At 41.5% G+C, this 14,434-nt stretch overlaps 1 protein-coding gene across 1 annotated transcript in view; it reads left to right on the top strand.

Moving 5' to 3' along the window:
• The first annotated feature begins 1,028 nt into the window (after positions 1-1,028).
• Positions 1,029-14,434, top strand: part of LOC141111035 (uncharacterized) — a 94,494-nt gene continuing 81,088 nt past the window's right edge. Inside the window, exons 1-2 of the mRNA XM_073602962.1 lie at positions 1,029-1,231; positions 8,996-9,089. Coding sequence (XP_073459063.1) covers positions 1,218-1,231; positions 8,996-9,089 — 108 coding nt within the window. The 5' untranslated portion in view covers positions 1,029-1,217. The remainder of the gene's footprint in view (positions 1,232-8,995; positions 9,090-14,434) is intronic.

A 14,434-nucleotide genomic window follows, 5' to 3' on the forward strand; every position in this document is an offset into this window, starting at 1 on the left:
AAAGTAAAAAATATTTTTTATTTTTCAAAATCCTTGGCCTTTTTTTGTTTATAGTGCAAAAAAAAAAATAAAAAACCGCAGAGGTGATCAAATGCCACCAAAAGAAAGCTCTATTTGTGGGGAAAAAAGGAAATCAATTTTATTTGGGTACAGCATCGCACGACTGCGCAATTGTCAGTTCCACTTACACTTTAACGCTTCATGTTTTCAGAATGTGATCAGCATTATGTGCTGTCCTTAGTATTATTTGCATAGGTGTTTGAGGGACGTTAGAAACGCCTGCCTCTAATGCCAGTGTGAACTAGGCCTTAGGCGTTGACACTGCAACTGCCTCCATTCCATTCACTTCTATTGAAATGCACCACAGTCACACCTTAAAGTGTTGTTGCAAAGTGTCTAAAGCGATTATTTCCCATTTTAGCCTTGTAAAAAGAAAAAACCAACACGCAGAGCATTTGAGAAGTGCTGCCTGACACAACATGAACGCCTGTACTACACACCCTAAATGCTCATTAGTGTAGGTTTACACTGATGCGGTTTGGAAAACAGCTGAACTCGCACGATTTCCAACCCGCAAGTCAGTCCCGACTTTGGGAGCGATTTCAGAGACATGTGTGTGGGTTCCTGCACAGATATCTATTGAAATCGCCCCCGAAGTCACCAAAAGTAGTGCAAAGTCGGCGTCGCACCCATTGAGGCGGTGCTATTGCCGGAAATAGGTGGCGATTTGACATATCAAATCGCATGTCACAATGGCCCGATGTGAACTCGGGTTTAACACTATAGCTGTGTTAATGCGCTTTTAAAATTTAACGCAAAGGTGAAAGAGCCCTAATAAATAAAACAAAAATCACTTGGAGGGCGTCTGGGGTGTGTTTTTAACGCATGTTATCAATATAGGTTCCTTGGTTGGTGTTAGTGTTTTTTTGAAAGCATGAAGTTATCCTGACAATGTAGAGAGTGTGATTTCCTGGAATCAGCCTGAGCCATGACTCTTCCACCCACACATGCCTGGTCTGTGCATAGCATTGCTATGGGTCACCTTTCAGTCTGCTCTCTATACACAAGGAAGTGGAGGAGATCCCGCAGACTACATGTCCCATGATGCACCGGGAGCCCAGCTAGCAGGCCGGGCACATACACAATCCGGGAATAGAGCGCTAGCCCGCGGGGCCGTGCACAGCTGATCGTGCCGTGTACACGGATCTGGCCACACCATGGACGATCACAGGTATCTCCCGGCGAGGGGGGGAGGGGGGTGACAGCACCGCCTCCGGGGTGCCCAGCATATACCGCCTGTACAGATGAGGGGTGCATGGCTTACTGATCACCCTAACCAACCAATCAGATGCTTCACTGATGGGGCCACACTCTGATGAGGTCTGCTTTGGGGGGGGGGGGGGGTCATCATGGTAGCCGTACACAGTGCGATGAAGCTGATCGATCAATGTCCAATTCAACAATACGATCCAATCAGACATCGCAAGCGAGACGAGAATGGGACGATCAGCAACAGTGATTTTTTTTCATCGACCCAAGTTGATCGGTTGTGGCAGGAAAAAACTGATTGTACCCGGTCGATCAATGGCTTTTTACAAATGGTGGACCGAAAATTTCAGAATGTTATAAACCAAAATGGGACAGTTTTTAAAATATCTATCTATCTATCTGTATTCTATTTGACTTTTTAATAGTTTTAGAAGTGTTTTTGCGTTAAAAATAGCATAAGAAAAACGCATCCCTTTAAATTCTATATATGTCTTCCCACAGGTCCGTTACGCTTCTGTTGCCGCATTTTTTATGCATATTTGGTCAGTTACAAAAATGCACCTCCCCATTGAAATTGCGGTAAAATCTTGCAAATTTTACGGTCGCCACGATCAGCATCTTTTATTTTCTATCAGCAAAACATTGATAACCCTATATCGGTGCATCCCTACAGTCAGTCTACGCGTAAGGGCGCAAAAACGCCACCAGTTGCCCTTCTGCAATTTTTTATTTTTTTATTTTTTCACCTCAGCTGTCACTCTATATAGCGATGTAATTTTATGTCTCAGGTGATTGATGTCCTCTTCGATTGTTTTGTTGATCAGTTTTATTGCCCTGTGCATGGCTGCTAATCATAATGACGATGAAGTTCCCAGGCTGTGGATGAGGAAGGTGCGTCCCTACCAGCATCCAGAAGGGACGGGTACAGCATCCAGCCCCTTTGCCTGTCATTGCCTATGATAGGGCTGAATGCTGTACAGAGTGGTGCCGGCATTCAGGGAATGTAGAGGACACCCACCACTCAGAGTGAAACTTCTGTGGCCAGGCTTTAGGGAAGCTGTAGCTGGACTTCAGACGTGATTCTTATTGCTGTCTTCTTCTCCGTTATGTAGAGTCATCCTCCCTGTCCTGTTTACCGTTATCCTCTAAAGTGAACAAACCTGTCAGATTGGCTGTATAGGGGCCCCCGTGGTTTCTAACAGCAGCCCTGCCTCTTTTACTCTATCCAGAATGGGAAAAAGTTGCCTTTAGTTCTACTTTAAAGGAATTTCATTTTTTTTTTTTTAAACTATTGGAGCCCCCTGACCCAAAACTATTGGGGGGCCCTGACTGCACTGCAATTGCTCTTGTAAAAGTTATAAAACTAAAGCCGGCCTTAGACGGTACGCATCTTGGCCGTTTTGTCAGATTCGATCATCTGGTGGCAGGCTGATTGTAGCTATGTTGATCGATTGATTGGGTACAACAAACATGTTGGATTTTTTTATGCCTTTATTGCCATCAGCTAGATTCACTAGCAAAAATCACTGTGGTTTCCCCCCGCCAGGAGAACACAATAGCTCAGCTGGAAGGATTTCCCCCATCAACACTGAGCCTTGGTTCACACTGGGACGACTTGTCAGGCGACCTAGGTCGCCTGACAAGTAGCGTCCCGTTCAGTACAATGGAACCGTTCTAATCGGAGCGACGCAAGTATCTCCGACTTAGAAAAAGGTTCCTGTACGACTTTGGGGGCGACTTGCATAGACTTTTATACAGAAGTCGTTTTGCAAGTCGCCCCGGCAGTCGTGTGCAGTGTAATGCAGTGTTCATTCAGTCCCCAGCACATGGGTCATAGAGGTTTCCCATCCATGTTGCATCTCTGACCAAGGGACCGGTCTAGGTGCAGTGCATCCGTCTTGCTGTTTTAGTGTGCCCAGAAGAGACCGTTGCAGTTTCCAGCCCTGCTGCCTGCAGCTTGTCCAAGTGTATGGCATGCTGTGGCTGGACAGACCTGAACGCTGTACCAAGTGGTTTAGGGCACTGTGTATTCAGGGGAGAACGTCTGGAACAGAGGCTTTCTTCTAAAACGCTAGGAGGGCCTCAGTGGACCTTGAGGACCCCATGTGCAAGAGGCCTAAGGCCCCATTCACACCTAAACGTTTTGTAGCTTGAAATAATTGCTGGGAGGAAAAATATAAATAATACTTCCTTAACCAAGCAATAGATACCGTCACCTTTATTATAATTGTATTGTGAGGTGTGTTCCTCTGAATTCAAAGTCCGCATGTAGAAAAAAGGGGGAAAGAGATCCCAAGAATTCCTTTAAAGAGAAACAGCCGGTATTATCAAAAAAAGATATCTTTATTGAAAAATCCCACATAAAAACTGATAAAAATAGCAATAGGTATAACCTCCACCACATTCAATTAAAATTAGACAACATTGTCTGAAGGCACAGACATTCACTCCGCTCATAAATCATGGGCCACTAAGTCCACGTGGGCCGGCTCTAATAGGGGATGAATCACAAGACTGGCAGAGCAGATCACTCAGTATAAAATCAGTGTGATACTCCGCAAAAGAGAAATGGCAGCTCCACAGATAATTCCAGTGGGAGATACATGAGTGTGGTCAGTGTTGTGGACATTTCTCGATGTAAGAAATCATATACATCAGTAGGTTCTAAATAGAGAGGCAGCGGAAGTTTGGCAAATGAAACCGCCTAGGTTCTCACAATTGGACAGTCTAGGCTTGTGGTGCAGATACCACCAGGGCTGGTGGAAAGACTGGTAGATGTTTGTATGGAAGGTGAGTGTATATAGGTAATCAATTCCCAGCCGGGACTGCCTGGAACGAACTGGGAACTTAGAGAGCGGTGAGCTGTATCTACATTTACTACACCGGGCTGGGAATTGATTACCTATATACACTCACCTTCCATACAAACATCTACTAGTCTTTCCACCAGCCCTGGTGGTATCTGCGCCCAGAGCCTAGACTGTCCAATTGTGAGAACCTAGGCGGCTTCACTTGCCAAACTTCAGCTGCCTCTCTTTTTAGAACTTACTGATGTATATGATTTCTTACATCGGGGAATGTCCACAACACGGACCACACTCATCTATCTCCCACTGGAATTATCGGTGGAGCTGCTATTTCTCTTTTGTGGAGTATCACACTGATTTTATACTGAGCGATCTGCTCTGCTAGACTTCTGATTCAACCCCTATTGGAGCCGGCCCACGTAGACTTAGTGGCCCATGATTTATGAGTGGAGTGAATGTCTGTGGTAGCTACCTGTGCCTTAAGACAACGTTGTCTAATTTTAATTGAATGTGGTGGAAGTTATACCTATTACTATGTTTAAAGCGGAGTTCCACCCAAAAGTGGAACTTCCGCTTATTTGTCTCCTCTCCCCCTCCAGTGCCACAATTGGTACCTTTCGGGGGGGGGGACAGGATACCTTTCTTTGATAGGTATCTTGTTCCCACTTCCGGGAGTTCAGGCCGTGGCCCGTGACATCACGGCGGGGCTCCCTCCTGCTCCCTCCTCCTCTCCCTGTCGCCCGGCCAGTAGGAGAGAGGAGTGGGGCCTCGCGCATGCGCATTAGGGTAAGGCTACACTACCGGGTACTCTTACCCGCAATGGCGGCGGCAGCACCTGACAGCTGATGGAAATGGAATCGGCTGCAGTGCCGACATCACTGGACTCCAGGACAGGTAAGTGTTCTATTGTTAAAAGCCAGCAGCTGCAGTATGTGTAGCTGCTGGCTTTTACTTTTTTTTTTTGGGCGGAACACCGCTTTAAGTGGCATTTTTCAATAAAGATACATTTTTTTTTCTAATACCGGTTGTTTCTCTTTAAAGGAATTCTTGGGATCTCTTTCCCCTTTTTTTCTATATGGAGTCCTCTGTGCTTGAACACGGTTTGTGCTCACACTGAGACTATAAGTGAACCATGCCCAGGATCAACTCTTCCATACCCGGGCACAGTTTGGAGGACTTGAACCACACAAATGAATCGGACCAAGGCAGTACGATTTAAACTGCCAATGTGCGTACATCCTAAGACCCAACCGAAAGGGGGGAGCAGGTGAATGGGTTGGCTGGAGGGTGAGTGCCAGGGGTCTGCTATTGTCATTAAAAAGAATATATTTCTTAGACCATTAAAGTAAGTACCCAGAAAAGTAATAGAGGTGAAATTTTCCATCGGGACACTAGTTCTGGTGACCAGTGGGTCCCCAAGGGGTTCCCTTAATTTACAGGGATTTCCCCACACTTGCTGTTTGGCTGTGGGACAGGAAGTAAAGAGAAATCTCAGCAATGTGACACAGATAGCGAAAAAAAATTTGACCGAGGTTATAACCCTCCCCAAAACGAAAAAAAAAAGTTTTGTCTATAGTTCCACTTTAAGGGGAAAGTGACAGGTTCTCTTGTAAGAACCCACCCGCTATGCTTTCCTGGCTCTCCGTGTGAGCATTTGTTTGAGTCACAGACCAGGAACAAGCATGCTGAACAGAGTTGTCAGAAAAATTGTACATTTGTTATTGCTAAACCTGTACCAAATCAGTGACTCAGGGAGAATTGAAGCCTAAGGATCAGCATAACAGCTAAGGGACTGGCATTCCCACAGTCTTCACCGTGGCAGCCTGCATAATTCATTTCTGACAATTCTATTCTTAGCAGAGTTGGGCTTCAGTGAAAGCTGCATGACAAAATGATTTGTAGATCCAAGGACATGAGTGGCTGAGGGTATATGCAAATCCTGACTTTTCCTGTAAAAGTCAAGCTAAGCCACACTTGAGCCTCTTTATTAGTCGGGGAGGGCCCCACTTTTTTTTAAAGGACCAATAAGAAAGCTTGAGAGGTGGAGGGGGCTGGGTCTAGCATGACGTTTTCAAGAAAACTGGAGCTCTCCCCATCTCTCAGAAACTTGTACAGTAAAACCTTTGATTGCCAGCATAATTCATTCCAGAAACATGCTAGTAATCCAAAGCACTTGTATATCATAGCAAATTTCCCCTTAAGAAATAATGGAAAGTCAAATGATTCCTTCCACAACCATTTATTCATAGGTCCTTCAGTTTATAGTCCATATAAAAAGATTATAGCAATGTGATAGGTTGTGGAACCATAAAATGTCAATCCACAATTGGCAGCCTCCACAAGGGGATTGGAAGCAAAATCCAGCAGGAGGGACAGAGTATAAAAGAGAAGAGAGGCGCCTCTAATGCCCTCTACACACGATCGGACATTGATCGGACATTCCGACAACAAAATCCATGGATTTTTTCCGACGGATGTTGGCTCAAACTTGTCTTGCATACACACGGCCACACAAAGTTGTCGGAAAATCCGATCGTTCTGAACGCGGTGACGTAAAACACGTACGTCGGGACTATAAACGGGTCAGTAGCCAATAGCTTTTGTCACTTAATTTATTCTGAGCATGCGTGGCACTTTGTGCGTCGGATTTGTGTACACACGATCGGAATTTCCAACAACGAATTTTGTTGTCGGAAAATTTTATAGCAAGCTCTCAAACTTTTGTGTGTCGGAAATTCCGATGGAAAATGTGTGATGGAGCCCACACAAGGTCGGAATTTCCGACAACAAGGTCCTATCACACATTTTCTGTCGGAAAATCCGACCGCGTGTACGGGGCATAAGTGTAGCAATATGTTGCGAAATGTTGTAACTTCATTAAAATATTGCTACACTTAGAGCCGCCTCTCTTCTTTTATTCTCAGTTTGTGAAGTGGCGCTACTTGTATATCAAGACATCGCTTGTATATCAAGTGAAAATGCATTTAAAAATTTTGCTTGTCTTGCAAAACGTTCTCAAACCAAGGTTTTACTGTACCTCCATTTAAGTGTCTTTATCATTGTATGTGAAGTTTGTACAGCCATATTTAGTTCCTGGCTGACCTGGATTAACAGGAAATCACCCTGTAGCAACCTTAACCACTTCAGCCCCTGAAGGATTTACCCACTTCCTGACCAAGCCATTTTTTGCGATACGGCACTGCTTCGCTTTAACTGACAATTGCGCGGTCATGCTAAGCTGTACCCAAACAAAATTGATGTCATTTTTTTCCCACAGATAGAGCTTTCTTTTGGTGATATTTGATCACCTCTGCTTTTTTAATTTTTTGCGTTTATAAACAAAAAAAAGCGACAATTTTGAAAAAAAAAAAAACACATTTGTTACTTTCTGCTATAAAACATTAACAAAAAAAATGTAAAAAAACTAATTTATTCATCAGTTTAGGCCGATATGTATTCTGCTACATATTTTTGGTAAAAAAAAATCCCAATAAACATATTGATTGGTTTGCGCAAAAGTTATCGCGTCTACAAAATATGGGATAGATTTATGGCATATTATTATTATTTTTTTTTTTAACTAGTAATGGCAGCGATCAGTGATTTTTAGCGGGATTGTGGCGGACAGATCGGACACCTAACTGACATTTTTGACACTTTTTTTGGGAACCAGTGACATTATTACAGTAATCAGTGCTAAAAATATGCACTGTTATTGTACTAATGAGACTGGCAGGGAAGGGGTTAAATGTGTTCCCACACTGTGTGTTCTAACTGTATGGAGGACTGTGTGACTGGGGAAACACACAGATCTGTCATCCTGCATAAGAGAAAGACAGGATCTGTGTGATCTCCCCTATCAGAACAGAGATTTGCCTTGTTTACGAGGCAGATCCCGGTTCTGTCACTGCGGGGAACAATCATGGGAGGCCAGCGTACATTGAGTCCGCTGGACCCGCTGATTGCCTCCCCCTCTGGCCAATGGGAACATGTGCGGCTGGTCAGGAAGTGGTTAATAGGCATTTCCTGTTGACAAATTCCCATAATAAAAGAAAAAGAGAAGTATGAAGTAGTAATAGGAAGCGATATGTTGTGGCTGTATGTGCTGATCACTGAGATTAAAGCTGAACTTCAACCTTCCCTTTTAGTGAAATTGATTAGTCTGAATTTACTGTACACTGTGAGCTTCTCACAATGTGTATTAGTAGCTTCAGCAAGTCGGATAGAGCCCACCTCATTTCCTAGACATCTAGCATCATCTAACACTTTCCTCCCCACCCTGATTGTCCCTGGCCCACCCCTTTCTTTATTGCCTTTCAGTTTTTTCAACCAATGGAGGCTCTGCAGGACAGTGATGCAAGAAAGAAACCCGACATTGTATGCACAGTCTAAACTTAGTGTATAAGGGTGAGAGCACCACAAATTAGTGCTAGTCCAGTAGAATTTTATTATTCTTGATAAAATTTAGAAGATAAATCCAGCACGTTTCAGGGGCTCAGAACTCCCCCTCCATCAAGGCTCAGAAGCAAAATGATATAAAGTCATACAAAAAAGATTCATATGTAATAGAAAGTACACAATATATATTTCCTATTTTTTATTTTCCCACTTGGGTCCACCGCTCCTACACATCTTCTGCAATTGTATACACAGTGAGACAAACTGCGTAATTTACCGGCCTGCGCAGTATGCTTGAATTTACTGTATAGATATGGAACATATACCGTAGACTTCCACTTTAACTGAACCCCAAAAAGGAGCATTTCTCTTGGTCCCCTTGTAAGCAGCTCTTTGCAGTGTTTAGAGGATTGTTGTATCTGTATGGTCATAGCTTTGTACCAACCTGTAGGGTCCCATAGTTCAGATTGTTTTGTATCATTAGTGTCATCTCGAGTTAATTGTTTTTTTCTCTTCCACAGGCCGGTCATGTCGCAAAACAGCGATTCTTGTGATGTGCCTTTGCCAAATCTTCAACCACGACACCAGGAACTGATCCCTACACCGTTTGGTCCCGTAAGTACCTATCAGAGGTCTGGTATCACATGCCATGGAACTACAAGAGAAGCTACTGTCAGTGGAAGCCATTGAAATGTTTATTTTTCTAACCTACACAAAGCGATTGATTGCTGGAAGATGATTGGTTGCCATGACACAGCCACTTACCCTTTCCTTTTTTATGATATCAGTGCATTATAAACAACAACATAAAATCAAATTTCTATGACTTTAAAACTATAACCACAAAAAACACATTTTTGGACTTTACTGGTATGAGAGGGGGTAGACACGTGTATGTATATAAAAATACAAAGAATTTTCTTACAAAATTTAAAAAAACTTAAAAATATGCGAGATTCCTTCAAAGCAATATTTGCCATGTACACTATTCACAATATTTATGCTAGATACATCCTAAGAGGTCGACGTGTTTCACATCAAATAGCTTCTTCATGACCTTATAGTCTTTAACCACTTAAGGACCAAGCCTATTTTTTGCACTTGGTGTTTACAAGTTAAAATACAGTTGTTTTTTTTTTTTTTTTTTTGTTGCTAGAAAATTACTTAGAACCTATATATATATATATATATATATATATATATATAATTTATATATTTTTTCAGTCACCCTGAATAAAATGGCGGTCGTTGCAATACTTTGTTACACTGTATTTGCGCAGCAGTCTTACAAACGCAATTTTTTGGGAAAAAATACACTTTTGTGAATTAAGAAAACAGTAAAATTAGCTCAATTTTTTTACATTGTAAAAGATAATGTTATGCCGAGTAAACTGATACCCAACATGTCATGCTTAAAAATTACGCCCGCTTGTGCAATAGCGACAAACTTTGACCATTAAAAATCTCCTTAGGCGACGTTTAAAAATTTTATACAGGTTACCAGTTTTGAGTTACAGAGGGGGTCTTTTGCTAGAATTATTGCTCTCGCTCTAACGATCGCTGCAATACCTCACATGTGTGGTTTGAACGCTGTTTACATATGCGGGCGCGACTTGCGTATGCGCTCACTTCTGCTTTTTATTTTTACACTGTCCCTTTTAAAAATGTATTCCTATTACAAGCAATGTAAACACCCCTTGTAATAGAAAAAAAGCATGACAGGATATCCTGACTGTTAGTATATGGGAAAAAAATGAGAAAAATAGAAATAAAGTAAAAAAATAGAAAACGAGAATAAAAAACAAGACATGGCATATTCCTTAGATGTGGTCTGAGACTAGATGGCAACCAAGTAATCACAACCAGGTTTGTCGAAAAAATAGTAGTAATCACAACCAGGTTTGTAAAAAAAATATAGCTACACCAGATAATGTGGGGAGGGAAAGAAGTGTATGGAAAAATGGATGCGACAATCCAATATCTGTCTATGTCCCTTAGGGGTTCTTCCAAAAAGTGGGAATAAAAAGTGTAAATATAAACAATACATGAAACGAACCCCTATTTAATAAGAGACAGCTCAAGATTGATTTATAAAGGCATTGATATCCCAATCAATGTTGAGTCCATAGGGTATATAACATTTAATTTGGTGTATCCAGAAGGTTTCTAACCTGGATACACCTCTCAGACTGGACTCCCCTCTCCAGTGAGGTACAAACTTGTCTATGATTTGGAATGTAGAACCCATTGGGTTTTGATTATGGCAAAGTAAATAATGCTTGGATATGCTGTAATTTGTGCGTCCTTTCTTTATGGCTGTAATATGCTCATTAACTCGTATGGCAAAATTACGTATTGTCCGGCCTATATATTGCTTCCCACAAGGGCAAGTAATAAGATATACAAGATATTTCGTTACACAGGTTGCAAATTGCTTCATCTCATATTCTCCTCTCGTAGAGGAAGATGTAAAGGTTTCAATTTTACACGCTTTGCACTGTACACTTGCGACATGGGAAGAAACCTTTCATGTTATGAAAGAAGGATGGAACAGTGGGGGGGGGTCTATTACATTAGGTGCAATTTGACTCTTAACAGATAAGGCACCTATATAGATCACTCCAGCTCGTTCAGGGAGTAGAGGGCCTATTATGGGATCATTTTTTAACACTTTCCAGTGTCTACAGATAATATCTTTGATCTGTTTATGTTGGATCGAAAAATTCGTCGGGAAGGACCATTTATGTTTATGTTTTTGAGATCTCTTTGGCTTCTCGACTATCAAGGATGTTCTATCAACCAAGGCTACCCATTAAATTTCTTCATTGATCTGGGAGATATCATATTCTTTATCAGTGAACCTGGATTTCAAAGTTTCTGCTTGTTGGAAGTAGTCAGAAAGATGTGAACAATTCCGTCTAATCCTCAACAATTGACTTCTAGGCACTGATTTTAGCCATGCTGCATGATGGCAGCTGTCAACCGGAATATATGCGTTGCGATCAGTAGCCTTGAAGAAGGTTTTAGTCTCGAGTTGACCATTAGCAGCATTGATTTCCAAATCCAAAAAATGGATCGTAGAGACGCTCGCTTTATATGATAAATGGATACCCACATGGTTATCATTCAATGTGGACATAAATCCATCTAAAGATTCCATACTGCCCCTCCATAGCAGGAGGATGTCGTCAATGTACCTAGCCCACAGGGCCAATTCTGGCGGGTCCAGGGCATAGACGACATCCTCCTCCCATTTGGCCATAAAAATATTAGCCAAGCTGGGGGCGTATTTAGCCCCCATGGCTACACCCTTCGTTTGTAGGTAGAATTGATTGTTATACCAAAAGTAATTGGACCTAGTGGCAAATCGTAGGAGATCCATGATAAACCTCTTCTGAGTTCTGGGGATGGTCTTGTCCCTCGACAAAAAAAGTTCTACCGCTCCTAGGCCCAATTCATGAGGTATACACGTATACAAGGAGGTAACATCGGCAGTAACCAATATCAGATCCTCACTATATGCAACTTGTTGTAGTTTTGCAATAGTGTCTCTGGTGTCTTTTAGAAACGATGGTATAGATTTGACTATAGGTTGAAGGTAATGGTCAATGTATTTCCCTATATGTGAGGTCACTGAGTTGATCCCACTAATAATGGGGCGACCTGGGGGTTGGGTCACATTTTTATGTACCTTAGGCAGATAATAAATTATAGGGATCCGTGGAACAACCAGAATCAAGTAATTCTTTTCTTTTTTATCTAGAATACCCAGCTGTGAGCCGGTATCAACCAGATCAACCAGTCCTTCTTGTCCGTTTTCTATATATAAGGAAACTTAGCAGAGAAATCCCTGCCTCATTAAAATAGTGGAACCATGACTCAACGTCTAGGTCTCCCTGCGGCACCAGAGGGGGGCGGCGCACCAGGCAAAAGAAAACGATCATAAATGATAATGGTATATTTCATTTGAGCAAACCTGGTTGTGATTACTTGGTTGCCATCTAGTCTCAGACCACATCTAAGGAATATGCCATGTCTTTTGTTTTTTATTCTCGTTTTCTATTTTTTTACTTTTTCTCATTTTTTTTCCCATATACTAACAGTAAGCATATCTAATGGTGTCTTTATTTTTATTTGCTTAAATGGAGATTTAGTGTGTCACACATATCTTTCGATTTACCATTATTTTTATATCATCCATCACATATGGTAATAGGATAACTGAGGTTACCCCTTGCCTTTCAGTTTTCAGTTCATTTTGTATTTTTATATATATATATATATATATATATATATATATATATATATATATATATATATATATATATATATATATATATATATATATATATAATATAACTTTAGTGTCTAATGTGCGGTCTGACAGCCTTCATTTGGATTAGAGTTATTATTCATATCTTTAGGTTTTATGATGGTTACATCCATCCATTAGATAGCCATTCTGGTTATAGCAGCTTACATCTGTCTAGTGGGAAGTCTGTTCCGGGTTTATGGGCTCTTTGGAGCGCATTTGCGTTCCAAATTGAGCTGGAATAAGTTCCTGCTTCCTGCCTCCGATGATACAGTCTCCCTGGGCGCACATTGCGTCATCACGCTGGCACTGGAGCATGTAGTTGTCAGGTGATTCTTCTCACCGACGAACACCAGGGAGAAGTTGATTGGAGGATGATACGGAGGCTTGGCTCCATATCATCTAGTTCACACATGATTGGCCTGTAAAGTGTCACATGATAACTGACGAAAACGGACGTCAGCAAACCCGGAAGTCATGCCGCACATGTGTTTTGAATGGATGTTTGATATTTTTATATTTTTATTCATATATAAGCGCAGTTGTTGGCTGGTTAGCCCATACCCCAGCAGAAGTCTTAGCAGACGAAACACGTCGGGTTCTTTGTGCTACCCCAGCCACCATTCACTGCGCTACTCTCTGTTCAATTGAACCAAATTTTTATCGCGCTTTTTTATCTGTTGGAAATATTTTTTACAAATACATTTTTCCTTGCTCAAACGGACTTATACTATGTGGAGGCTCTTTTTTCCTTCTTGTCCCTCAATGCCCACACTCTGAGGTTTGTTGATGGTCCAGTTAAACCGGTAGATGATTTCAGCTCTCACTGGGATAGGAGACCAGAGTCAGGAGATCTTTCCTGTCCACCACACACTTCTCCTGGATTGGAACTGGATTTAACCCATACCGCTTTGACGGTAAAAGCCTATATGACTCTCCGCCAACGGCCTGTGAGTCCAACATCTCCGGTAAGGGCATTACATTTCTCTTTACTGGATTGTTTTTTGTGAAGATCTGGCTTTACATGCTGGTATACCTTATATTTCGTTGTGAGAAGCATTCCCACAAGTTTGGAGCATCTTGCATCCCCAAGAATTTCCACTATACACATGGACTTGTTTTAATATATGATGTTCACATATTATATAATTTTTAGTGATTTACTTTTTTCTCTTGACTATTTTGTTGGTGCACTTGTGTCATGATAGACATATGCTACAATCGTTTTGATGTTCACAGTACCAATGCAATTTTTTAGATCACTCATTGCATTTCTGGCTGCAAGCTTATATATGGTTTATTCAGCTTTCCAATTCACTTTTTGGTTTGTTTGATGTCACATCTAGTGAAACACATACACAAGGTTTATGTTCCCTTACTGGATGTAGTATTCCTTGACATAGTAGTCCTCAGTTCGATGGTATATGCCCTATAGGAGCTGTGCATATACCTGGACACTACTGTGTTCCTACATTCATGTAGATTTCTCAGTTTTGTCATAGCGCTATTTGTTTTTCATTTTTCCTTTCACAATTAGTCTACCTGGTCACTACTGTGTTCCTACATTCACTTAAATGCAATAAAATAATTTTTTTTTTTTTTAATAAAAAGAAATGATCCCCTTTAAGGCCGTTGGGTGAAAGTGATG

Source organism: Aquarana catesbeiana, linkage group LG10 (assembly GCF_042186555.1).
Source record: "Aquarana catesbeiana isolate 2022-GZ linkage group LG10, ASM4218655v1, whole genome shotgun sequence".
Taxonomy (NCBI): Eukaryota; Metazoa; Chordata; class Amphibia; order Anura; family Ranidae; genus Aquarana; species Aquarana catesbeiana.